The sequence below is a fragment of the Macrobrachium rosenbergii genome, chromosome 50 (genome assembly GCF_040412425.1).
Source record: "Macrobrachium rosenbergii isolate ZJJX-2024 chromosome 50, ASM4041242v1, whole genome shotgun sequence".
Classification (NCBI taxonomy): Eukaryota; Metazoa; Arthropoda; class Malacostraca; order Decapoda; family Palaemonidae; genus Macrobrachium; species Macrobrachium rosenbergii.
In genome coordinates, this window is record NC_089790.1 from 20,921,744 (window position 1) to 20,946,683 (window position 24,940).

A 24,940-nucleotide genomic window follows, 5' to 3' on the forward strand; every position below is an offset into this window, starting at 1 on the left:
ATGTGGAAACAAAAATATGTGGATGGTGATCTGAACATTCCTATGTTTGTTAATCAATGTTGGTAATGTGAATAAATGTTCAATATGTGGATGCCAAGCAGAAGAGCTCATCTTGGCCTGTCCTCTCTCTCGTCTCGACCTACCATCAAAAAGTCTGCGTCACTCCCCAGGTTAGCTTTAGTTAGGACCTAAGTTTAGCACTGTTCTATTTCTCTTTTATCATATATATAAAGGATACAGTACCTCTTTAGCTCAGGTAAGACATAGGTAATATATAAAATGTATCCTGTAATTATAACTGTAGTATTTTTTTTAATGGGTACAGTAATTTACCAAGAATAAGTAGTTCATATTGTAACAGTTTATGATGGGATTTCCTGTAAGTTGGTGTATGCATGAACTGAGGACATTTATTGAGGTCACCATGATTATACATTAATTACATTGCATGCTTTCTTACATAAATATGCATCTAATGTTTTGCATTTGCTTCTATATGTCAATGATACATATAAAGTAAAATATTTTAAACTGACGTTAACTGCAGGTGGGAACTGGTTACTAAATGTGGTAAGTTACCTTAGAACAGGAGTTACCACTTACTGCTAACTATATAGTCTTTTGCCATTCTAATAACAGTTCTATTCCTCGTAGGAGTTTAGGGCTTCACTTTATTCACATTTTCATAATCATTGCTCATGGTCAAGTGACATAGTAGCCTTGTCTATTTTATTGGATTTTGTGTTTAATAATTTGATTTCAACTGAATTGTTTAATTTTAAACTTTACTACTTTGTCTATTGTTCATTTGCTAAAGAGTCTGTCAACCTAAACTACAATTCACTACGAAGACTTAGGAAGCAAGTCTAGAAAATCTGTTCATGTCTGTCATGAGTAATAAGCTTTCTACAGTACATACAAAAATGTTTGCCTGTGCAAGATCAGGTAGCATGAATATAAAGATATGGCCTAATGCACTAGTGATACAGTAGTCTTATTTTTTATATACACCTTATGTTTTTAAACAAGATAGGGTATCAAAATTGTTCATGTTAGTAATGAGAGCTCCATCATAGGATACTAAATGAAGTGGTTTGCTCAGGATAGATTGACATGAGAAAGCTCTGGATGACCTGTGCTTATATGACATCTTTACTTTGTATACCTAGCTTGGGTTTTCATCTGTCGAGGTTATTCTGCAACTTTCCAACAGTGAGTTTCTTGTCTTTAGCCCACAGATTGGATTTAGCAGGCAGCAAAAGAATGACTCACTGATAGTGAGCCAATGGCTTTTCCTCATTAGGGTAGTTCACTTTCAGTAATATATGGCCCCTGCCAGTAGTTAATGTCAGTTTTAAAGTTTACTTTTTCAACCATTGGTAGATAAAAACACGTGCAAAATATTGATTTTTAAGTTGAAAACAGTATAACTTTAAAGAATTTTGGAATTTTGCCAAAATTCATTCTGGAAGCAGTAAAATGTGCCATACATGAAAAGAAGCTTAAAAATTCTGCCAAGATAGCTGAAATGCTATAATTAATAGCTTTTCAAATGCTAGCTACTGTGCTTGCTTTACGCCTTATCAAAAATAAACAGCATATTGAAAGTACACCTACAGTACCTGTATTGTATATATTTAAGTTTGTATAATGTGTATTATATGCTTATTTTAGTTACATATTCAAAACCAAGCAAAAGATTAACAAGCTACTGTACTTCAATACTTTACAACAGCAAAGAGATGGGTGTTCGTAGCCCATCCCCAGCTACATCTCAGACTGTGCGGCAAGAACTCAATGGTCACTCAAGTCCAGCCCCTTCTTTATACCATGGTCAGTCCCGACGCTCGTCTCTAACGTCCCTCAATGAATCTACTGAGGTCATTTCTTCACATCCTAAATTTGTGAAAGATATTTCCAAGTTTTGGTACAAGCCAACTATTACAAGGGATGAAGGTAACAATCTTTATACAAGGAGGTTCATTTCAGAAGTAATTTTCTTTTGCTAAAGTGTGTGTGTGTCCCAAAGTTTGGTATGCACGTTTTAGTGGAATTATAGTTCCAGTAACTGGGTGTAAAAATACAGTAATTTCCATCTTGACTTTCCATTTTAATGTAAAACATTCACATATAACAACAGTATACAGGAAATGTTATAGAAGCTAAAGACAACAAATTTATTACAGTAGAACATTTGATGCATTATATTCAAACTCATTACTCTCAAGTCATAATAGTAGTCATATTGTATAATAATCACCACCACAATTTTTTTTCCTCAGCTATCAATATGCTTAAAGACAAGGCTCCTGGAACTTTTGTTGTTAGAGACTCTAATTCCTTCCCTGGAGCATTTGGGTTAGCACTGAAAGTCTCTACCCCACCCCCTAATGTTACAAGTAAATCTGGTGACCCTGCTAGTGAACTCGTCCGGCACTTTCTTATTGAGCCAACTTCAAGAGGGGTTAGGCTTAAAGGCTGTGCAAATGAGCCTGTATTTGGTAAGTTAAAGTATTTCGCAAATTTGTGAGAAAACGTATAGCCCTATTTCATACTAAATTCTGTAACCAGTAATAATTTTGCTGGGTTTGAAGGTCTTGATGAATCCAGAATATAAAACTTGATTTATGTTCAGGTCATTCAGCTTTGTTAGGAACCAATTTCATCATTCCTAATAAATCTTGTACAGTACTTGGAAACAAAATGTGCTACATCATTTTGTTTGTTCAAGAAATGTTATAATGTGTATTTTTTTTACTCAGGGTCACTATCAGCATTGGTATATCAGCACTCAATTACTGCCCTGGCTTTACCTTGTCGCCTAATGCTCCCAGAAAGAGACCCAGCTGGTGTTGTAGATACTGTTGATGGTGGTGTTAACAGTAGTAGCAGTGGCAGTAACACGACACAGCTCCTCCAGCAGGGAGCTGCTTGCAATGTACTATATCTTCATACAGCTGATACTGAAAGTCTAACTGGACCACAAGCTGTTAAAAGAGCAGTGAGTCTAATGCTTGCTGCCAAGGTAACTCCAACAGTTGTCCACTTCAAAGTATCAGCGCAAGGAATTACGTTAACTGACAATGAAAGAAAACTATTCTTCAGACGTCATTATCCCGTTCACACTATTTCCCACTGCGGTTTAGACCCTGATGACCGTCGCTGGGCACATAAAAATGAGGAAGGATCCCCTCTTGGATCTCTGTAAGTAGGAATTTTTATTAGTTTAGTTGTACAAAAATTATTTTCCTAAAATGTAGTATATCAACATTTTGTTTTAAATGTTAATTTTTTTTTTAAATACAAACCCATTCCTGTATTACCCTTTTCATTTTGCGTGAGTTTAAAGAAAAATTCAGATGATCAGCTGCTACTTGTAGGTCGGTGTATGCACATACACACACTTTCCCCAGGCACCCAGTGACTGAGTCTCACGTCTTGTGTAGTCTGAACTTTTGCACATGAAATATGGTGTTGGGAGGTGACCACTTTGGCTTATAGCAAGGGTGTATTAAAAAAGAAAAGGCAAATTACACCATAAACCCACTGCTTTTAACATAACAGAAATATTACTTTAACTCTAAGTTGCTGATAACCAGCATAGAAAGAAACCAGCGGGAGCTCAGGAAAGGAGGGTGTAAGGAGCTTATTGCTCAAAATTGAACTTGGACCCTCTTAGCAAAAAGCCTTGCTGTCCAGTTTGCAAACTCTAATCCTGAGCATAATGGCGAGTGTAACCTGGTAAAATTCACAGTATGATGCCTTGATGAAACTGGTCAAGGAAGTGATGAAGCTTTACAAAAGCCCAACTCATCAGCTGAAGTGGATACAGCTTGATCTGTCACAATTGCCATGCCATTAAGATTAGGAAGTCAAGTAAAAGGCAGCAAAAGTTGTTCAGGACCTCTAAAGTGAGCCATCAAGAGTTCACATTATGATGGTCTTAAAGCAAGGATGTCAAGAGTACTGACCACTTGTACCAGAACTGTAACTTGAGCAGCTTCTGCCCATGCAACATGGTCACAACCTTTGAAGTGATGTCTGGATCTGGAGATTCTTACTCCTTGTTTACTTTACTGCCCTTACCTTAGCTTGATTAATGGAGATAAAACTAAAAAGGCCCTACCAAGCTAAGTCTGGTCTCCTTCATTCCTAGCACAAATGAATAGCAAAATGAGCTGTGGAATGATCCTGATTATGAGAGGACTGCATCTTGGCAACAAAAGGTAGTCAAATGAATTATGAATTACCTTGCAGGAGAGAGTGTGGAGCTTTCTCACAAAGCCTAAAGAGGTAAAAGATAAGAAATCTGCATTAAAAGCAATTTCTGAGAGGGAGACATAGGTTTGTAAGATTGTCTTACCAGACTCAGCAGTTTCAGAGATCCCACTTAGGTAGTATAATTTGTAGGAAAAAAAGATATAGGTTTGTAAGATTGTCTTACCAGACTCAGCAGTTTCAGAGATCCCACTTAGGTAGTATAATTTGTAGGAAAATCCTCCTCAAAAGAAGTTTTGGAAAAATCTGCAAGGAGAGACACAGGAGTTCTTTTATTCCCATACTTAGAGACTGCCTTGATAGTTTCCAAAGGAGGAAAAGCATATGTCTCCAAGCTGTCCCAAGTATGCCTGAAAAGCATCAATTTTACAGACTACTTCATGTGAGTCTGCTGAGCAATAGTTTGGATCCAACATTGCTTTTAAGATTCGTGCAAAAATGTCCATTAGAAAGAATTCTCCATACCTTTCAGTGCCTTGCATACTTGGGTCATGATGAAAGTCATCTGCTGGAAGGATATAGTTTTGCTTGCTGAGAGTATTGTGATAGGCAGAGTATCTGTGACTGGCATTATTTCCCAGGGAAAATTCTAGGAGCCTAATAGTATTGTTTTTGTCTGCCCAGACAAAGATGACAACTGTCCATAGATAAAAGCCCAGAGACTCTATTCCTCCAAGGTTCTTGAGGTAACACTTGCCAATTTTTTTTTCAGTGCCAACTGTATTATCCAAGCCAAAGCACTCTCTATCCCTGGATTGTTGTGCCTGAAAAAGAGACTACTTCCCATTGGGAGAATGAAATTCCCATCTCAGCTTCTGGATTCCTTGCCAAAGCTGAAGCTCTTGCTGTCATCATCTTTCTCTGCATCTTTCCCCACATCTATGTGGGCTTGATGTTTCTGACTGCTTTCCTCCACCTGGCTCAAACACATCATCCTTTGACAACTGTTTGTCTCTCAGATCTTCTTTTATAACGTCCATACGCCTTTGTTTTGGTTTTCCTCTTGCTCTACCACCAGGCACTTCCATCTGCATCACTTCCCTCCCCACATGTGTCTCAACCCTTTTCATCACATGGCCATACCACTGCAGTCTTCTTTCCTGGGCCTTCTTTGACAGTTCTACAACTTTAGAAGTTCCTCTTATTCTTTCAACTTTAGAAGTTCCTCTATTCTTTCAATCTTGATCCTGTCCATTTTTATCTTTCCACACATCCATCTATAAGCATTTCATCTCTACCACATCCAATTTCTTCTCTTGCTATCTCTTTACCCATAATCAGGTAAAAAATATGGGCTTAAAGCAGATCCCTGATGTAAACCAACTCTTACTGCTATCCATTCAGTTAACCCAACACTGCTTCTACCCTGTGTTTTTGCTCCATACATATCTTGGACCAACCTCACATACTTCTCTGGTGTTCCCTCTGCTCACATACACCTCCAAACCTCTTGGTGTGGGACTCTATCATATGTCTTTTCCTTATGTGCAGTCCTTTCTGCTTTTCCCGGTGTTTTTCCACCATATATCAAAGGGCAAACACTGCATCTATCATTCTTCCTCCTGGCAAGAAACCAAATTGTTCTTCACCTAGAGATGTTTCTTCCGTAATCCTTTTGTCTATTATATTCTTTCCCAGATTTTCATGGCAAGACATTAGCTTTATTCCTTTGTAATTTGAACAGTCCTGGATGTCACCCTTCTCTTTATAGATAGACACAATAAAGCTCTCTCTCCATTCTTTTGGTATCTTCTCCTGACTGCACTATGTTATCTTTACTACGTCCCACAGGATGTCTATTTCTTCTTCTCCCAGGCATAACACAGCTCAATACTAATCCTTAACCTGCTTTATTTTGGAGTAGTTTTTGGTGTTCTTGTCTCTCAATTTGGCAATTCTGTGAATTTTTCTCTCCCCTTCAGGTGTTTCCCGCTCTTCATACATGTCATCTAAAGCTTTTGCCTTTTCTTGTGCAACTGCCTTCTTTACTTGTTTATGGCTTGTGTACCTCTTCTTGTCCTCTTGCTGTCCATACTTTTCCCAGATCTTTTTGGCATCTTTTTAGGCTCTCACCATCTCTTTCACTTCATCATTCCACCACCAGGTCTCCATATCAAATGGAGTTTTCTTTCTAGAAGTCTTTCCCAACACCTCTCCACCCACTCTCTATCACCTTACTGTTGTGATTCTACAATTCTTGCACTCCCTCTAGCAATCTTAACTTCCTTCAGCACACACTACTCTACTAAAATTTCTGCCTCGCTTCCTCCTCTTGTGTCGGCTTCCACCACTTTAGTTGGTGGGACATGTGCAGGCCTACATTTTATCTGAAGCTCTTGCTATATGCCCTTTAAAAATGAGAATGTGTCAGATTATGAGGTTACTGACCAGTATCTGTAGAGCTGCAACTGCAAGGAGCATATCTGGAAATAACTGTCTAATATCTCCAGTGGCCAGTTAGTCACTGTATCTATAGAGCCTGATGCTGTACTTGTGTGACTACAAAGTCATTGACACAATTATCTGGTGAATACCAAAGGAGCTTCAAGGGTTGAAACTGGAATACCTTGCCCTTCAACACACAAAGTATCTTCTTAAATGTCTGGTGAGCTTGAGCGTGAAATCTGCTGATGTGAGTGTTTCCTTCCTGAATGAACAACGATTCAGCACAACTGTCTCCACCTTGATTTACCAGCCTGAGGTTACTGTTGATAGAATGTAATCCTTCTGTTGCCACTGAACTGTATAAACGGGGCAGTTATGGAAAACCAAGAACTAATCTACAATTCCTCCATTTGCCTGCTACTGCTAACCTTCCCTCACTGTCCAGGGCTTGGAACCTCAAACGAAGTTTAAGTTGACCATACTTTCATTCACTGTTAAATTGACCTCCAGCAGAGATTACAAGGAAAATACTAGTCTGAAATTTTCAGAGATTATATAGACATATCTGTACATTTAAATAATCCCTAACCCTCTGAGATATTTACATTTAAATTAATTTTCATAACTTTTTTAATTTTCTTATGACATGAAAACTAACTACTGTATTCAAAATTAAGAACAGCTAAGTATTTGTATAATATAACTGACTTTTTTTATAATTACACTAATAATTTTCTTATTTGCTAACCTATCTGTGTGATGATTCACTATGAAAGGAGTAGGAGTCAAATTATTATTGACTGATAGCTGAATTACCATTACTTCATGTTTAGCACTCATTACCTTGGGGTCCAAGTACTTGGCCTATGTTCCTAAATTCCATATATCCAATCATTCTCTTCAAGTGAGGTACTTGCAAGTGTGGAGCAAAGACAAAAGTGTCACTAGACAATGGTAAAGTTAGTCTATAACACTTGATTCTTCTAGACAATGCTTAACCAGCTGCTGGTGAAAGGTGCGGTTCAAGTTGCTTGTGGAGAGCCCCTAGCATGAGAACAATTGCTTGGACAGTTTCCTTCACTAATATGGATCTTGTCCTGTTGTGTACTTCCATTGATCAACTGGTGTCATTAACCAAGACCCTTCACACACGCATACATGGCTGAAGCTTGGATCTTGAGTCTTTGTTGCGAGACTGACTGGCCTCGCAAGTTTGAATGGCACCAAGAGGGTAGCTGATGCCAGGAGCACTGCTGGAGCCCAAAAGGAGTTAGGCCTGCCAGTTAGAAGTGTTGGTTATTATCATGAACCTTAACATGTCCCGTGGAGCTTCAACAGAGATTCTCTTTTACTGCTCGGAAAGGATGAAAAGGCATTTTAACAATACATGTAGGCTCACCTTCATCTGTTCTTGGAGAATGAAGAATCACCCAGCTGAAGAGTGGAGCATGCTGGTAAACTGGTCACTCCTGATGACTGTGAAGCCAAAGAAACACACCAACGTCATCTGTGAGAATTCTTTCAAATTTTCTTGTACCAATTCTTACTGAGGTAGAAATTCCACCGAATCAGAAACCAATCCTGGAAGAAAAATATGTTAATTCATGGCAGTAAACCCCAATGGTAGACACTACATAAATATAGTCAGAACTAAACAAATTTACTGTATAGTATTGCCTACTTCTTAAAGCCAAAAAATGCCTACATCAAGGCATGAACTTGGATGAAAAACAGACCATCAAACATATACAATAAAGTAAGAAATCCTGCAAAAAAAAAAAATTTTTTTCCAACAAACCAATTTTAAAATATACTGTAATCGCAATCAACCAGGCCATAATATACACTATATCTGCACATGAAAAAAAGATAGGAGTAACAAGAAAACTTAAAAGATCATTCCCCCTCAAAAAATATAAATGCCTAAAGAGTCTTACACTTGAACACTAACAAGTAAACACAGGGTTAAATACTTAAATTAGCCTGAACTCTAATATTGATGCACATACTCTCAGTTAGTAGAACCACTTTGTTACTAACTCTAGCTCAAGAAATAGCTCGTTAACAAAAGGTTGCTAGTTAGCACAGACACCATATATCACAAAAACTCCTAAACCATGAGAACAGGCAGATCCACACTTGTTAAACTGAATCTGTAAATACAGTACTCAAAATAGAAACCTGTAACTACATCCTGACCAGTAGTGAAAATCCATGACCAATGCAGTGACAAAATTCATTAAAGTTTCATCTGAAAATTCATTATTTAATACATCATCATCATGGAATTACAGTACTATGTAGCAATGCAATGGACACCAGTCAACTTATGCACAAAAAACAGTTGGCTGTAGGGACCGGGGCGAATTGTATGTGCATGCATGAATTTACCAGGCGCAGATGACTTCCGTATGGAGGATGCATGAGCTTTGGATTTTGTGGGGCCCACAAAAAGGCTATGGTAAAAGTATGGGTTTGGTGTGGGAAAAAAAATATATATATATATATATTTCCACCACCCATCTTCCCACTCTTTAATGGCTTTTTTTAGCCTGGGCATCAGTGCCTGAGTCTTGGTTCTGCATGTACATCATCATCCCTTTGTACAAGAAACCAAGTAGGACATCTTAGTAATAGCAGCACATTAAACAGAACTAACTACAGTGTAATAGCAGCACATAAATCAGAACTAACTACAGTATATTATGTAGCCTGTGCTGTGAAGAACTTGTAGAAATTACAGCCTTGCATACTTGCTGTTTCTGGGCCAAATTGGCTTATTGCTACTCCTGTCAAAATATTTTTTAAAGTATTGTAGCGAGTGTTTGAGCATCACTTTTTTGAATGGGGCCACAAAACATGGCATCTCATAAGCACTGCATAGTATATATATATTCTGAATTTCCTTAACTAGGTGTCAGTCATACACTGTATATTAAATTTGTATTCCTTTTAATTTTTTGGTAAATTTTCTTGATATAATCCCTGATATTTTTACTGAATTTTTTTTGTTTCTTTGCAGGAGAGTGTTTGGGTTTGTTGCAAAGAAAGGAGCTAGTCGAACTGAGAACCAGTGTCATATTCTTGCTGAACTTGAGCCTGAACAACCCGCAACAGCAATCTGTAACTTTGTTACGAAAGTCATGATGACTAGTGTCAGTCGACCCAATCTTGTATAGCTTACACTTGTTAAATTATTTAAAGAGAATGAAAATTTTTAAAAAGTTTCCAGTCATCTAAATTATTGTTCTTGAAACTTATTTTGACATTGTTCAGCAATTTTTTATGAATAGGTTGTTTTTTATATTAATATATTTCAAATATTTTATATTGATGCTCATGTAGAATAGGATCTATCAATATTGAATAACAGGGTTGGATAAACAACCAGTGTAAAATGAACTAGAGTAGTTATCTAAAATTAAAGTAGTCTCCATATCAGCCAGAAAATATTTGCTATGATGAAATCAAGAGAAATCAGGGAAATATATAGTATAGTGCTTTAGGGATAATGTTTTATGGAGAAACATAAAGCTTGAGAGTAAGATGCCATTTTCTCAAACTAGCTATTCTCTATCTAGTTACCAAAATTCTAAATAGGCAGTAAGTTGTCTCTAGCTGAAACCAAAGTATTTGTGGTGACCTGCAAACATTTTAAATCAAAAGTGTAATTTAACAGGAATTGTTAAAATAGGGTTAAATTCACAATGGGAAAAATTGATTAGTTGTGATATTAATTATGCAAACTTTTCATTGCCAGAAAGTAACTTTACCCAATAAGTAGAGACTTGTCATAGTGTTATTAAATTTTTGTATGAAAAACCTGATTTTGCACATCAGACGATAACCATGGAAGTGTTCATTAAAATGTTCAATATATAATAAATGTGTTGAAATGTTTAATCTTTTGAACAGTGTTGTGTACTTCTGCACTATCGAATATAAACTAATTTTCACACAGTTCATGTGTTTAACAATCAAATACAAAACTTGTCATTGTTTTTTGCTTTACATGTGTGTTGCATTAGGTTATACAAACTACAATAAGAATTATGCGTTATTACTAGAGGAAAATTTTAATATAAAACTATGTTCTTTTCTAATAAAAGATTTCAAATCTCTCTCTATAGAATACGCAGTAATGACTTAGTCTTGCTTTATTATGCACTTTGAATTCATATGCAAATATTTCATACCCATAAACTCTTGAATATCAGTTCATTAACACATTTACAAATAAATGTATTATTTGTATTTAATGTAAATCTGCATTTATAGTGTGCATAAATCTAAGGTGACTTATACCAGTGAAATTCAGCCGTGTAAATTTTGTATTTAGTGATTTAATCTAGTTTGTCCTTTGTATTGGCAGCCATGTTTGAGTGAAAACACATGGGAATGTGTCAGTCACTGTTCCAGACATCTTTGAATGTTTTGTACATAATGTCCATATGTTTAAGTGATAGTAATACAAAACTTTTATCAGTTTTGAATATTGTAAATCATTCTTCCATAGTGTAACTTCCAGCCAGCACAAAGCAAAATTTAAAAGCTGTGAGCAGTAGATCGATAAATCCTACTGTTACAATACCGCTAAGGTAAAATGTGCAGAGGTTCAGTATAAAGATTATTACAAAACTTTAATTTAACACGAGAAAAGGTAAGAGGACTGGTAAAAATTAATAAGGAAGCAGGTAGTTCCTTTAACAGTTATAAAGGTGCTTCTTAACTCATGTACATGACCTCTTCAAGCTTCTTCCAAAAATAAAGAAACATTTAAAAGAAAGGAAAAATACTTTTGACTAACCACCATAACATATCAATAGTATGCCAACTGATATCAGAAAGTAATTCCTGATGGTTTTGAAAATCTCTCCAATCATGGTATTTAGGAGTACATTCATCCATTTATTCTTGAAATCAAAGAGAAATCAGATTCTTTGCTAATAAACTGAAATTTCTGCCATGTGTGACAGTTGTTCCTTTTATCCACAATACCATAATATATGCAATGGATGCACCGATTAAAGTACCCAAAACTATTAGAGAGGAAAACTGTTAAAATCATAAATGCAATTTCCTGTCTTTTCAGTTTCAAGCAAATATATGCTTTAAGAATTTCATGGTAACTTCAATTTACTGAATACTGTGGTGAAAACATTCTAAAATAGATCCCACCTGGAGACATTGTATGAACTGAAACAGGATACAGAAAGCCTACGAAGCTGCGAGGCAAGTTAATTTGCCATCCCACTTTATATGAATAATACTGAAATTGTGTTTTTCTTGGTGACAGTTTATCACAAGCCCAACTTCCTAAGAGGAATTGACCTTCATTTTTTCTCACCATTCACGTTTGTGGTTATGTCCTGTCCTGCCCATGCCCATTTGATTTTTTAACTAATGGCTGAGCCTTTGTGATTTGTAATAGCTCTCTTTTGGGCTTGAAGTTGGTGTTTGCAATTTCTCCTTCACTTTTCCTTTATGCTGCATATTCATGCTTCTTCCTATGGCTTTACAAATACTGTACTTACTGAAGTCATGGAACTTACACTAAGCCTTAGATATCCTCTAAGGGTAGAAATGAAATTTGTTTCATCACAACCCTATCAATCATACAATGCTTGTCTCCCAGACAGAAGAATAAATCCAAGTATGAATCTATATGAACCATAGACCATGTGGCCCAGCACTCCATACAGAAGATTTAGCAATATTTAATGAATGAACAACTTGGATTCACCAGTAGGAACTCTGTGATTCTTGGATTCACCAGTGAAAGTGAGTGTGTGTGTGTGTGTGTTTTTTTTTCCAGTTCACTGTTGACAAAGTGGGGCAAGTTGCAGAAGACTGCTAGGCAAGTTAATGATACAGTTTCTTTGTAAGGTTGATGTCCCCTGGCAAACTTGATGATGAAGCCTGATGCACTTAATAAGGAGTTTGCAAGACATTATATTCCCCTCAAGCACTTACACATACCAAGTATGCCTCCTATAAATCTTGATCTCCATGGAAAAAGACAGCTTACATTGTCCCTTAGGTGATCTAGTCCTTCTGACTGGCCCTGTGAAAAACTTTAAGTGTGACACAGCATCTTGGCTGAATTGCCAGACTAGTTGAAACTGTTTGCTTTGGTCACTAAACAGTCGATGGTGCCGAGTTGGTCGTGATCACCAACAATTTGGTGGCCTTAGCGAATGTCTCAAAAATAACAGATGTCAGACAAACACAATTAGTACAGGAGTCATACACTGTACCATATTTAAATACCCTGTGAGAAACTTGAAGTGTGACACAGCATCTTGGTTGAATTGCCAGACTAGTTGAAACTGGTTGCTTTGGTCACCAAACAGTTGATGGTACTGAGCTCGTCATGTGATCACCAACAATTTGGTGGCCTTAACGAATGTCTCAAAAGTAACAGATGTCAGACAAACACATTAGTACAGGAGTCATACACTGCCATATTTAAATACCTGACTTGCTCTCTAAGAAGGATGTCAAGATGTGTATGCCTGCAGGAGTAGAGAACTTGGCAACTGTAAAGTTAGGATGTGTCCAAACTATTCTAAAACACAAACATCAGCAACGTCTCGCTCACGCATCACAAACAGGTCGAATTAAAGTGAGCGACTCTTTGGTACAGGTAGTCTTAACCAGTGCTTCATATGGTTATTCAGCATTTACCAATGATTCATTTTCCACTTATGGTAGCTCAATTGTTTCAAACCTGTCTGTAATATGGATGTTTTAAGTTAAAAACGTGAGTTTGACATGCTTTACTGCAATATGGCTGCACCCTTAGAAACCATTATGTTTTACTGCAATGTGGCTGCACCCTTTAAAACCAATATGTACTTTTAATAGTTCATAAATTAAGATGAGGGGGTGAGGAGTTGAATGGAAGGTGCTGAATCTCCAACAGGTAAAACATGGCCTACTTCAACTAACATGTCCTGACACATGCGTGTCTCACCTTTATTGTGTAATGAAACCAATACTTCAATACTGGTAATAACCAATAAGTGGAATTGGTGGGCATAACTGTTACTGAAACACCGTTACCAGTTTTTTCTGTCTGGCTTTCTAATTGCAGAACATCAAAGATCAAAAGTTAAAATGACATTTTTATAATCAAAGTTTTATATATACTTACCAATTATATATACTTACCAAGTATATATACTTACCAAGTAAATATACCACTTACCTTGGTAGCTATAGTTTCTAACTAGTACGGCAGCTAAAATTTAGCAATTCACTGTAGTGATTCTTTTGTTTTGGTGTAAGTAGCTAGTCATGCCCATTTTCAGGAAAGAGAGGAACGACTCGGCAAAAAACCTCAATTTGTTTGTGCCTAGATGACCATGCGAGGGGAGGAGGGTGGGCTCCCATTCTGTAATTACTTGGTAAGTATGTATAAAACTTTTATTATGAAAATGTCACTTTTATATAAGTAACTTACCAAGTAATTACATAGCTGATTCCCAGATTGATAGGAGGTGGGATGTATGGACATCATCTACCCCAAAACATTAGTACAAGTAATGAATTTGAGAACAGAAAAGTTTGCTAACATTGATACCATGCTCGTTGTTTCCTTACCTGTTAAGAGAGCTGTTGCAGGAAGATACTGTACTGCCTCTGGTTGAAGCTCATCTTAACTGCAGCAGCGCAGCAGTATAGCCGAGAGTTACCCGCTACATAAGTGGGAGCTTTAAGCAAAGGACCATTCCGATCGCAAGTAAAGCATACAAAATTGCCCCTGCCCTGGGTGTAGTACCATCAAACCAGATAAACACCACTATAGCTGAACCAAAAATTAAAAACGCCACCACCGATCCATTAAGAAACTGGCAGGTAACCAAGCACATAGTACCACCAGGCTCCCCAAAGACTCTACGACCTACATCAAGGTGAAGAGAATCAGGTTGGAAGGGACACTGCATACCCTTCCTCCCCATATACCATGCCAGCCACCGGTAACGGACCTAGGTTACTGCATTATTAAAAACATTTTCCACTTCTTTTAAATAATGGGATGCAAACACTGACTTGCATTTCCAATAAGTTGCTTGGAGAATGGAAGAGAGAGAGAGAGACTGTGTTTAAAGCCAACGATGTAGCTACGGCTCTAATATCATGAGCTCTGACTTTAAGAATAGGAAGTTGCTCTTCAATCTGGGAATGTGCTTCACGAATGAGATCCCTAAGAAAGAAAGAATGGGTATTCTTCGTATGAGGTCGTGATGGGTCTTTGACCTAACACCATTGGTTGCTGGCGGATCCCCTTATTTTCTCAGTCCTATGTAGGTATAACTTCAAAGCCCTTACAGGACAAAGCACTCTCTCTTCATCTTCTGAGCCTAGCACTTCCCCTAAATTCTTGATAACAAAAGAACGAGGCCAAGGTTTTGATGGAGTCTCGTTTTTTGCAAGAAATCCAAGCATACAAGAGCAGACTGCATCGCCTTGAGTGAATCCGACTTTTGTCAATTACCTGTATCCCACTGACTCTCTTAGCAGTGGCTAAGGCTACCAGGAAGAGGGTCTTCTTCGTAAGATTCCTAAAGGATGTGGGATTAAGAGGTTCAAAAGCAGGGCTAGAGAGCCATTTTAGGACCACATTTAGGTTCCAGGATACTGGTGCAAATCCCTCGTCTGACACGTATCAAATGATCTAACAGGATCAGAAATATCTTGGCTAGCAGATAGGTCCAGGCCCCTATGCTGATAGAGAGCTAAGCATGGACCTGTAAGTTTTAACTGTAGACAAGACAAACCTCTGGTGGTTTCTCAAATACAACAGAAATTCAGCAATTCCTGTTAAACATGTCTTAGAAGATGAGATCCCCTTACTTCTGCAACGAGTGCGGAATATGGACCACTTACCTTGGTAGACATTGGCAGATGACTGGTGTTTGCATTTCGCAATAGTCTGCAATTGCCCTTGAAAACCCCTTAGCTCGAGTAATTTCTTGACAGTCTGTAACCTGACAGCCCTAGATCTGGCAACCCTCAATGGAACAGTCGGATGTGGGGTTGTTTGAGCAGATTGCATTTTTGTGGTAGAAGCCTTGGAAAGTCTACCAACATATCCAGAAGATCCAAGAACCATTCCCTTAGAAGCCAAAAAAGGAGCTATTAGTGTCATCGACACATTTTGGTGTCACTAGAACTTGTTCAGGACTTCTTGTATCATCCTGAACGGTGGGAAGGCATACAGGTTTTTGTTTGGCCAGTCCTCCAACATGGCATCCACTGCCATGCTAAAGGGTCTAGGATTGGTGAACAAAAAAGAGGAAGACGACGGTTTTTTGAAGTCATGAAGAGATCCAGAGTCGGAGTTCCCCACATTTTCCAAAGGTCTTGCGTAGATGTGGCACGATGTTATTAACAGTCGGCTGCAGGAAGAGATAATCCTTCACTAAAGGAGAGAAAAGGAGCACAGACTTCTGGGCTGTAGTTACTCCTTTGGTGGCATACAAACACCATATTTCTCTCTTTTTCAAAACTCCCAACATAAAACGAGAAGCTAGCTCCCTAGAACTGTCTCTGATGCCGTTATCGGCGCAAGAGAGAACCCCAAGAGCATCCCAGATGAAGTCCACAAAGAGGGTTGAACAGTCTTGTACCTTCCGTGCCAAGGCACCTACCGACCAATCCAAGAAACTGACTACTTCGAATACTTTGAACAGGTTTTGAAGTAGAAGATCAATCTCAGCTGCAGAAAACATCACCTTAGCTGATGAAAATGCAGATCTACATGAAGAATCAATTAAGCCAGAGAAGTCCCCCTGGGAGGAGGCAGCAGCTCCCAGGGAAGGAGCTTCCCCAGTGGCATAAGAAGAATATCTTCTATGCAAAAGACAGGCAGGAGGAAAACTAAAGGAAACCTTTCCTTGCCCTCTCTTGACCAAGAGCCAGGCATCTACTTCACTGAGCACTTTCCTAGCGGAAGTACAAAGCACCATCTTGGGCAACCTGAGTGTTCGACAGGCTGATTACTCATCAAGAAAGTGGACGCCACAGAAGACGGGGCCGCAGGCGAGAAAAAGGCAGGAAAACTTTGTAGCAAAAAACCAAGGAGCGCTGCATAAGCAGAGGGAGCAGAATCCTCTTCCATATCCTTATTTGACTCCTCTTCATCGGGCGATAATGGAGAAAGAGATGCATCTGCAGCTGGCTTAGCAGCAGGAGGCTTTTTCAAAAAACCTAAAATATCATCCAATCACTGTTGAATGGGGGCCAAAGTTGGGTCCATAATAGAAGAAGGAAAAGTAATGAAGTCCGAGGGTGGGTGCTGCCAAAACTGAAGTTGGCCCCAAGCACTCAGAGGAGAGAACTGGACACTCGGGCGCTACTGGGTGCTTTGGGATCTCCGTATGTACAGGAGCTACTGGGCGCTTGGAAGCTATTTGGCGCTGGGAAGTCACTTGGCGCTTAGGCGCTACTGAGCGCTCTGGAGTTACCGACACATCAGGCACTCTGACACTGCAGTATTGACAGGTGAAACAAAACGGTTGTGTCTATGCACAGAAGATAAGCACTTAGGCACCAACACTTGACATTTTGCATCTGGACACATAAGAGAAAAACGTTCGGGACTGTCCCAAAAACTGCATGAAGGCTCCTTGAGCACTGCAGCACAAGACTTCTTAGTAGGCACCTGAGGGGTGCGGGATACATCCACTGCTGACCTTTCCAATGCCCTGGATTTATCACTAGAGAGCCACGGGCACCTGATTTCAAGGCTAGATGCCTCTGAACTCGTGGAGAGACAATGCACCTCCGAAAAGAGGCCTTTCCAAGGGCTGTCTGTCACGCCCTGGGACTTTACAACAGAAGCAACTGAGGGGCCAACTACCCGTGGGCAGACACCACCAACCTCCCCTGGGCCTCTGGTATGGCTTCTCCCAGGTTCAGGGGAGTGTGCCAGGGACTTTGGCCTAGAAGACTTAGCAGGAGGGGCAGCCAGCTCCTCCATTAACACTTCACTTGCAATCTTAACACAACCTTATTCACTCGGTCCATTAGGGCTCGAACCGAAGACCCTAATTGGGCCATAGACTCCACAATTAATTCAAACTTACGGTCAAATCATAACTCCAGGCTGCCAATGGCATTGGGGTCAGAAGTGGGAGCTGGGTAAAGGATCGGGTGGTACAGCTGAAAAACTGGGAATGGGGGATATTACAGGAACAGAAATAATAGGCACATCAACATTAGCAGAAGACGCAACAGATTCCTGACTAGCTGTGGTCTTATTGTCATTCCTAATACAGTAGATGCTTTTCTCTTCCTATCCCTCTCTAACTTAGATAGATGAGAACTTAAAGTTTTCCACTGCTTAGGTTCCCAATCTATGCATTCCTCACATGGTAATGTTAAATAACAAACCTGACCTCTGCAATCTGCACAAATGGTATGCAAGCCATACTTTACTGAAGTTAACTTCATATTGCTGCCTTAACTGCAATAACGAGTGGAAGACGTACTTGCGTCAGACATCATCAAACACGTCGGCTACTAAAAGTCTTATGTAAGGAAAAAATCAGTCTTATCTTGAAAAACTAAAGGTCTTTTAAGAAAAAACCTATCACTAAATAATGGCCAAAAGGTTACCAAGTACAGGTACTTACATTCCACCAAATGGATCTCAACACAGGTAACGAATTCCAAATTTAGATGAAAACTAACAACCTTCATCGTCAGCCAGCAGAAACAAATTGAGGGTTCTTTGCCAAGTTGTTCCTCTCTTTCCTGAAAGTGGGTGGGACTAGCTACCTACACCAAAACAAAATCGCTTCTGCAAATTTTCAAATTTTAGCTGCCATACTAGTTAAAAACTTTAGCTATGTAATTATTGGTAAGTTACTTATATAAAAACAGTTTTGGTTACTAATTTCATTTTATCTATAAGATCCTCACATATTGAAATGATTCCAAAGAATCCCTCTTGTTACCAAATCATAAAAATGCAAAGAAACTAGCTGAAGTAACATTCAACATGTTTTTTTCTTCAGATGCAGAGGCATAGAGACAAGAAATTATCGATACTGAAATTTCTGAAAAACAGCCCACAGTAAATAAGCCGATGCTTCAGACCTTATTAACAATAAGACCCACCAGCATGGAATCTGAATGTGCCTTTCTGCTGCATACTACTTCATTCTAAAAATTTGTTCTTTTATCCTCAAAATCGTCAGATGGGTGTTGAGAAGTAGCCTTGGTCACCCTTAAGAACACTGTGTTAACTATTTATTCCAATTACCTAATTTAAATGCCTCTTCATCTCAGTCTCCGTGGGTTTTCCATGCAAGGGACAGTTAGGTCCAGTAGAACCCAAGACTGCATGAGATGGCCTTACCAAAACAAAAGGAGACAAGGTAATTCAACCTTACTCCTGCTCAGGGGATCATGACAATGCCCAGAACAATAACTAAACACACAGTCACAGACTGTAAGCATGAAAGGTGATCAAAGACACTTCCCTTTATGGTCCTTGTTCTTTGAAATATAGACAGCAACCACCTGGCTGACCCTGCCATCCAATTCCAAATGGGGTGGCACTAAAGTGCACATGCCAGGGCAACCCCAGGCTGCAGAGATTCTGACTTGGCCAAACAGCCCAAGCCGCTGCTGTGAGTAGGGGTAAGGTCATGCAAGAGCAAGCTCTTCCCTATACGCTTCAACAAAAACATGAGTATGGGAAGAGTTGAGGCCAGTCCTCCTCTTCCAAGAAGTCCATCCAAGTTATTGTGAGTGACTGTAGTCACACACCTGAGACCAAGCATGAGTGAACCCATGCCATGGAGATTGGTCACAAGCCCAGGCCTACCATCCAGGGAAGCAGGGGAACCTTTCCAAGATTTTCTAAGCCTCCTACCATAAGGCTCCACTATGAAGACTACCACATCTCCCATTCTGCACATGGTAATTCATGTGTACATTCTCTCCCTCTGCATGATGTGCACACAGAGAAAGGAATACAGTATGGTACATGACCAATCACAACCCCAACAGTGGCCCTTGAACTGTTAATTTTCCATGATAGAATAAACCAGGCTAAAAACACAATGCTAACAAAAAACCTAAACAAAAACAGCACAGCAAAACATGCAGACACAGTACCACACCAAAATCAAACAAAGGAAAGGGGGTTCCTCATTCAGTTGACACAATGAGACGAGAGCAAAGTAGTATATCTGAAATGTCTTGCGGCAACAGGGACAATGGTTGGTGTTAATTGGAGAGCATGAGAACCCCCTCTCCACAAAGTTATCCTCCTTGATATTCAGATCACAGCCAGTCCAAAACATGCACTGTAGGATACTCCATATATGAAAGGCAGTGTTTGTACAGTATCCCCATAAAAGCAGGGGGTATTTCTTTGCTGGTTAGGTGTATCACCTACAGCTAAGTTCTGGACCTTTATCAACCATTTGATAACCTACACAACTAGCCTATTACAACCCCATGAGTTCAGCATAAAGTTTTATGAGGTATGGCAAATTTTTTGCATAATCATGTAAACTTAAAATTGACTGGTTTACTAAGGTATTAAGTGATTGCAAATAATTAATAGGCTAGCTCGTTTTTTTTTTTTAAGATATCTTGAGGTGATTTTGACCAGTTTCCTGGAGAATGTCATACCTGTATGTTTTGCCTCTAAAAATTTTTGAACTGAAGCTAAGGTAACTGTTTTAGACGTGACAAATTCAACTCATTTTTAAGGGAAAATGGCTAAGCCTAGTTTGTTTGCCTATCACACCAGCCCTCTTAGTCTAATAATAATGGAGAACTGCAGCAGGAAGCTATGGGCTAAACTATGCAACCAGATTTGTTAAAGGAAAGGCTCAAAGAGGACAAATAACCAACAATGTAGCCTAAGCAACCTCCTGTTTATTATCTTAGGGCTAGCACCCTCATGTTTATTAAGGCTAGCACCCTGATTCCCACAAGTCGCCGACCGGAACAGGTTACCGCCTTTGGGGGGGTGGTTGTCATTACCGTAAGTCAGGTTAGGTAGGTAAGATCTGGTTAAGTCAGGACCTGGCATTGTAGGTCAGGGAAAGGTTATGTCTATTTATGTACGAGGAATTAGCTCCACGCCTGTTTTTACCTTGGAAACTGGTTTTTTCTACACTTTTAGCGCTGCTAATAATGGAGGTGAGTTTGTTTATCGTCGGCCAACTGTTATTTGCCCCCTAACTCTACTCAACAGTAAAGGGGGACTGTGGGAATTCGGGGTTTTGGGTGGGGGAGGACACAGAAATGGAGCGGACATGTTTACGTTGTGGAAGCGTCCCCTGAAGGAGGCAAAAACCAGGGAGCCATCCGCCGGTGGGAGGGAGCGGCTGAAAGGGAGGGAGAAAGTTCCTCACGTGTCCCAACAACGGGGGAAAGTAAGGAATGGCACAAGTGGGGGTGGGAGGTGGAATGCGCAAACGCAGATCGTGCTGGGAACAAGAGTGGGTAGCAACGAAATTGGGGGGGGGGGATGCAACACTTCCTGGTAACAGGCACGGGTACAAAGAACGTGACCGACAAAAATAAAACGCCACCACCTTTACCAGCAGCCCTAAAAGTGTAGAAAAAACCAGTTTCCAAGGTAAAAACAGGCACTGAGATGTACTGTACTCAGAGCTTGGGTTTCATAAAATAATCTGGAAAAAAAACACAATCCGGTACACTAAGAAAACAAGCCCCAATAAACTTACCTTTGGGGCTCCCAAGGCTGCACTCACTGGGGGCTAAAATTCGCCGTTTTTTATTTTAAAGGCCGTGATCTTGACGCAGCTGAATTAACATCCCGTAATTGCTGTAACAACATACGTTAATTTCCCAGTAGTTGACATAAGAGTTTTACGCAAGAAACAGCCAAAGGTGGCGTGTTACAGGTTCAAAGGAGCATGTAGCAAGGAATCAGCTGGTGTACTGATTTGAAACAGCTTGTGATCGTTCCAACGCAAACAGGCGGGTGCAATAATTGGAAAGACTTGTGAGGGTCGCGTATGAATAACCCCCACACCCCCTCCAATGATGGGAGAAACTTCTCGATTCCTTCTGAAACCCCCTTCACCGTGTTTAGTACTGGTACCCGGGGGGTTCAAATGTATTTCGCCGTGTTTAGTACTGGCACCTGGGGGTTCAAATGTATTTCGCCGTGTTTAGTACTGGCAACTGTGCTCTGTCTTGTGAAGATTGCGTATGGAAACCTCTTGTTGGATGGACTTCAGAGGTTAATTACAGCCGAACCCTAAAAATAACGTTAAATTGTAAATAAGCAACCAAAATACTATAAGAAACTGCCATTTCTCACTAAATAACCGCCGTGTATCTATTACTTAGATCTACCATGGGTATTTCACCGTGTTTAGTACTGGCACCTGCGAGTTCAAATGTATTTTGCAGTAAATTGAAACTTTAGAAGGACCTGAAACAAACATTATTGCCCCAACCCTCTGTTTTCCTCAATAAAGAGTCAGCCTGTGTCCCAAAAGCTCCCTTATAAGACTGCACATGCATGGCAGCATTCGAAATAGCAGTAGTTGTGAAAGTTTTTGTCTTTGTAATGGCTACCTTTGTCGTCTTGTTGTTTCTATGTTTGGATGGGGGTTTTTCATCTCTGTAGTGGTGTAAACAGTAAAGTTTGGGTGTTTTCTCATTACCCATGGTCTACCCCACCCATAACCCCACTTTCCCTAGGGGTCCCACAAATTGTAGGGTAGTAACACCCCACCCATAACCCCGCTTTTCCATTGGGTCCCCTACCTTGTTGGATGAAGTTCTGTGGTTAATTACAGGTTAATTACAATCGTGCGACAAAATCGAAGGTAAATCCATGGTAAATCTAAGCCGGCTGTCCGCGGTGAGCTAGACTGTGGCAATTGGTGTTTTTCTATGTTATTTTACTTGCTTTACAAGGATTTAAAGTAATATTTTGTCGCCCGGTTGTAACTAAACTGTGATTGACCTTTGAAGACTACATGACTTGAATTACCTAACGCAGGGTAGGTCTAAGCCGGCATTCCGTGGCAAGCCCGCCCCCCCCACCTCCATAGATATGGCAAAATTGTAACCAGTAAACACCTCTAGGGTATGTTATGTTGGTATTTTTTGGGGTGTTTACTGGTTAAAATTTTGCCGTATTAGCTATGGAGGGGCGGGGGTGCTTGCCGCGGAATGCTGGCTTAGACCTACCCTGCATTAGGCAATTCAAGTCGCATAGTCTTCAAAGTTCAATGAAAGCTTAGTTACAGCCGGCCGACAAAATATTACTTTAAATTCTTGTAAAACATGTAAAATAACATAGAAAAACGTCAACTGCCATAGTCTAGCTCAACGCGGACAGCTGGCTTAGAATTACCAAATCCATAATTAGCAACCAAAAAACTGTAGAAAAAGTTAAGTTAGAAGGAAATCGCCGACGCGGAGCTACTATTAAGATCTACCAACCTGTCCTAGTCGACACTTGGTAGGAATCAGGCCACACAACTAAAGTAAAGTTTTACCACACCGAGATGTATCCCTCTACAAACCCACTGGCCCAGGTAAAGTTATCCCAGGGAAGGTTTGTCGACTGTTGCTGGGAGGTATTTACATTTTACTCGGTTTCTGGTTGCCATCCAAACCAAACGCCACAGGTTTCCCCAATGAGTCTCCAAAATTGGTGGATAGCCTATATATAAAGGAGCTCTGTACATTAGCATACTGGGCAAACCAATGTTTTGTTGCTTAGAAACTTACCTATATACAAATTCATTCATGTTCTACTGAAGAAAATTACCATAAAATTACATAAGCTATACTACTTATATTAGCATTTGCTCTACGTCTAGTTCCAGGAGTTGTATAGCCTAGGTTAGAGGTGCTAAATGGGTTACTATAGGTAATTAACTCACCAAAGTTTCAGTAGTGTCAGCTGGGTATTTTGTTACTGTCACAACAGTATAAAATAATATTCCTGGGTGATAAACAACCTTAATCACCGAACAAATTCCCACAAAAAAATGCTTGTCTCTGAGTTTAGTAAAAGCTAAAGACTCCTTGGCTGCCTGCCTGAGCACTTGTAAGGATTCTTCGATGTCACAACAGTAACACCACCTAGTGAGAAGGAATCATATGATTGGTTACGCAACAAAAACGTTTGACAAAACACTTGTCATTCATTGGTTCATGTCACTCTTGTTATGACTTTGATGCTAAAGGGTGGTTAAGCTGCTTGAAATAAAACGTGAAAAGTACTTCATATTAGATATGGCGTCATATGTAAAAAAAAAAAAAGGAGCCGTGATTTCTTCATCTTACACATTTTTCCGTAACTATACATTTGCCATGGATATGGCACGAAGCTGTAATACAAACTGCATTAAGTATTATTATGGGATGGTTATTAATCTAGCATACACTTTTGTATCTTGTTCTTTTTTTTAATTAAACTTCAGCGCTACTTAAAAACCCAATTTCATCTATCAATAACTACTGTATTGTCAATCCATTTAGCAGAAACGTCACATAGGCCTACTGTAGACTGGATATCGTATTGCCAATAAAAGGAAACTTCCTATGTTCAGGATTATGTAAACATGGCTAAAACTGGCTCCAGTAACCACATACCTCAAAAATATAAAACCAAAATTATAAAGTTCGAGGTAAACACTTCATAGCATTTTCATTTGAATTCTTCGAGTTGAATTACTTTCACTCACACGCAAACATATATATATATATATATATATATATATATATATATATATATATATATATATATATATATATATATATATATATTGTGAGGTTCACAAAATGTCAGAAGTGGAAGACTGATCCTTTATTATGTTGTTGTTTCAGATTTACCTGGCCTTGTGCCAAAACGGGCTCTTGCTCCTAGAGCAGCCCGTAATCCTTTATCATTCTCGACAGGTGTTTATAATGCGGAAAGCGGACGGAAAGGTAGTGGGGTGACTTGAGGCCCCCGCTGCGTCCATACAGAGGTTATGTTTGTTAACAGGCATAAAAAGACATATAAAATGCATTACAGAACATGTAAAAGGTAGATATATATATATCGCGGACAGGCTGTACAATGATGCATACAATGAGATAGCCTACATAAAGAATCTGAAATAATAACAAGTAACATATATGATGTGATTAATGTAAGTATGAAGAGTGAAACACAAGAATGGAGAGGCGATTTGACGCCCTTACAATATATATATATATATATATATATATATATATATATATATATATATATATATATATATAT

General features: G+C 39.3%; 1 protein-coding gene and 1 long non-coding RNA gene across 2 annotated transcripts in view; one reads left to right on the forward strand and one right to left on the reverse strand.

Moving 5' to 3' along the window:
* Window positions 1-11,456, forward strand: part of by (blistery) — a 372,062-nt gene extending 360,606 nt beyond the window's left edge. The window contains 5 exon segments of the mRNA XM_067094246.1: window positions 102-170; window positions 1,736-1,956; window positions 2,283-2,501; window positions 2,763-3,204; window positions 9,686-11,456. Coding sequence (XP_066950347.1) covers window positions 102-170; window positions 1,736-1,956; window positions 2,283-2,501; window positions 2,763-3,204; window positions 9,686-9,842 — 1,108 coding nt within the window. The 3' untranslated portion in view covers window positions 9,843-11,456.
* Window positions 2,096-24,218, reverse strand: LOC136832738 (uncharacterized). The gene is made up of 3 exons (XR_010851297.1): window positions 23,571-24,218; window positions 8,063-8,244; window positions 2,096-3,202 (listed from the first exon to the last, which is right to left on the reverse strand). It is a non-coding gene; the product is annotated as an uncharacterized lncRNA (long non-coding RNA).
* Window positions 24,219-24,940: the final 722 nt, after the last annotated feature.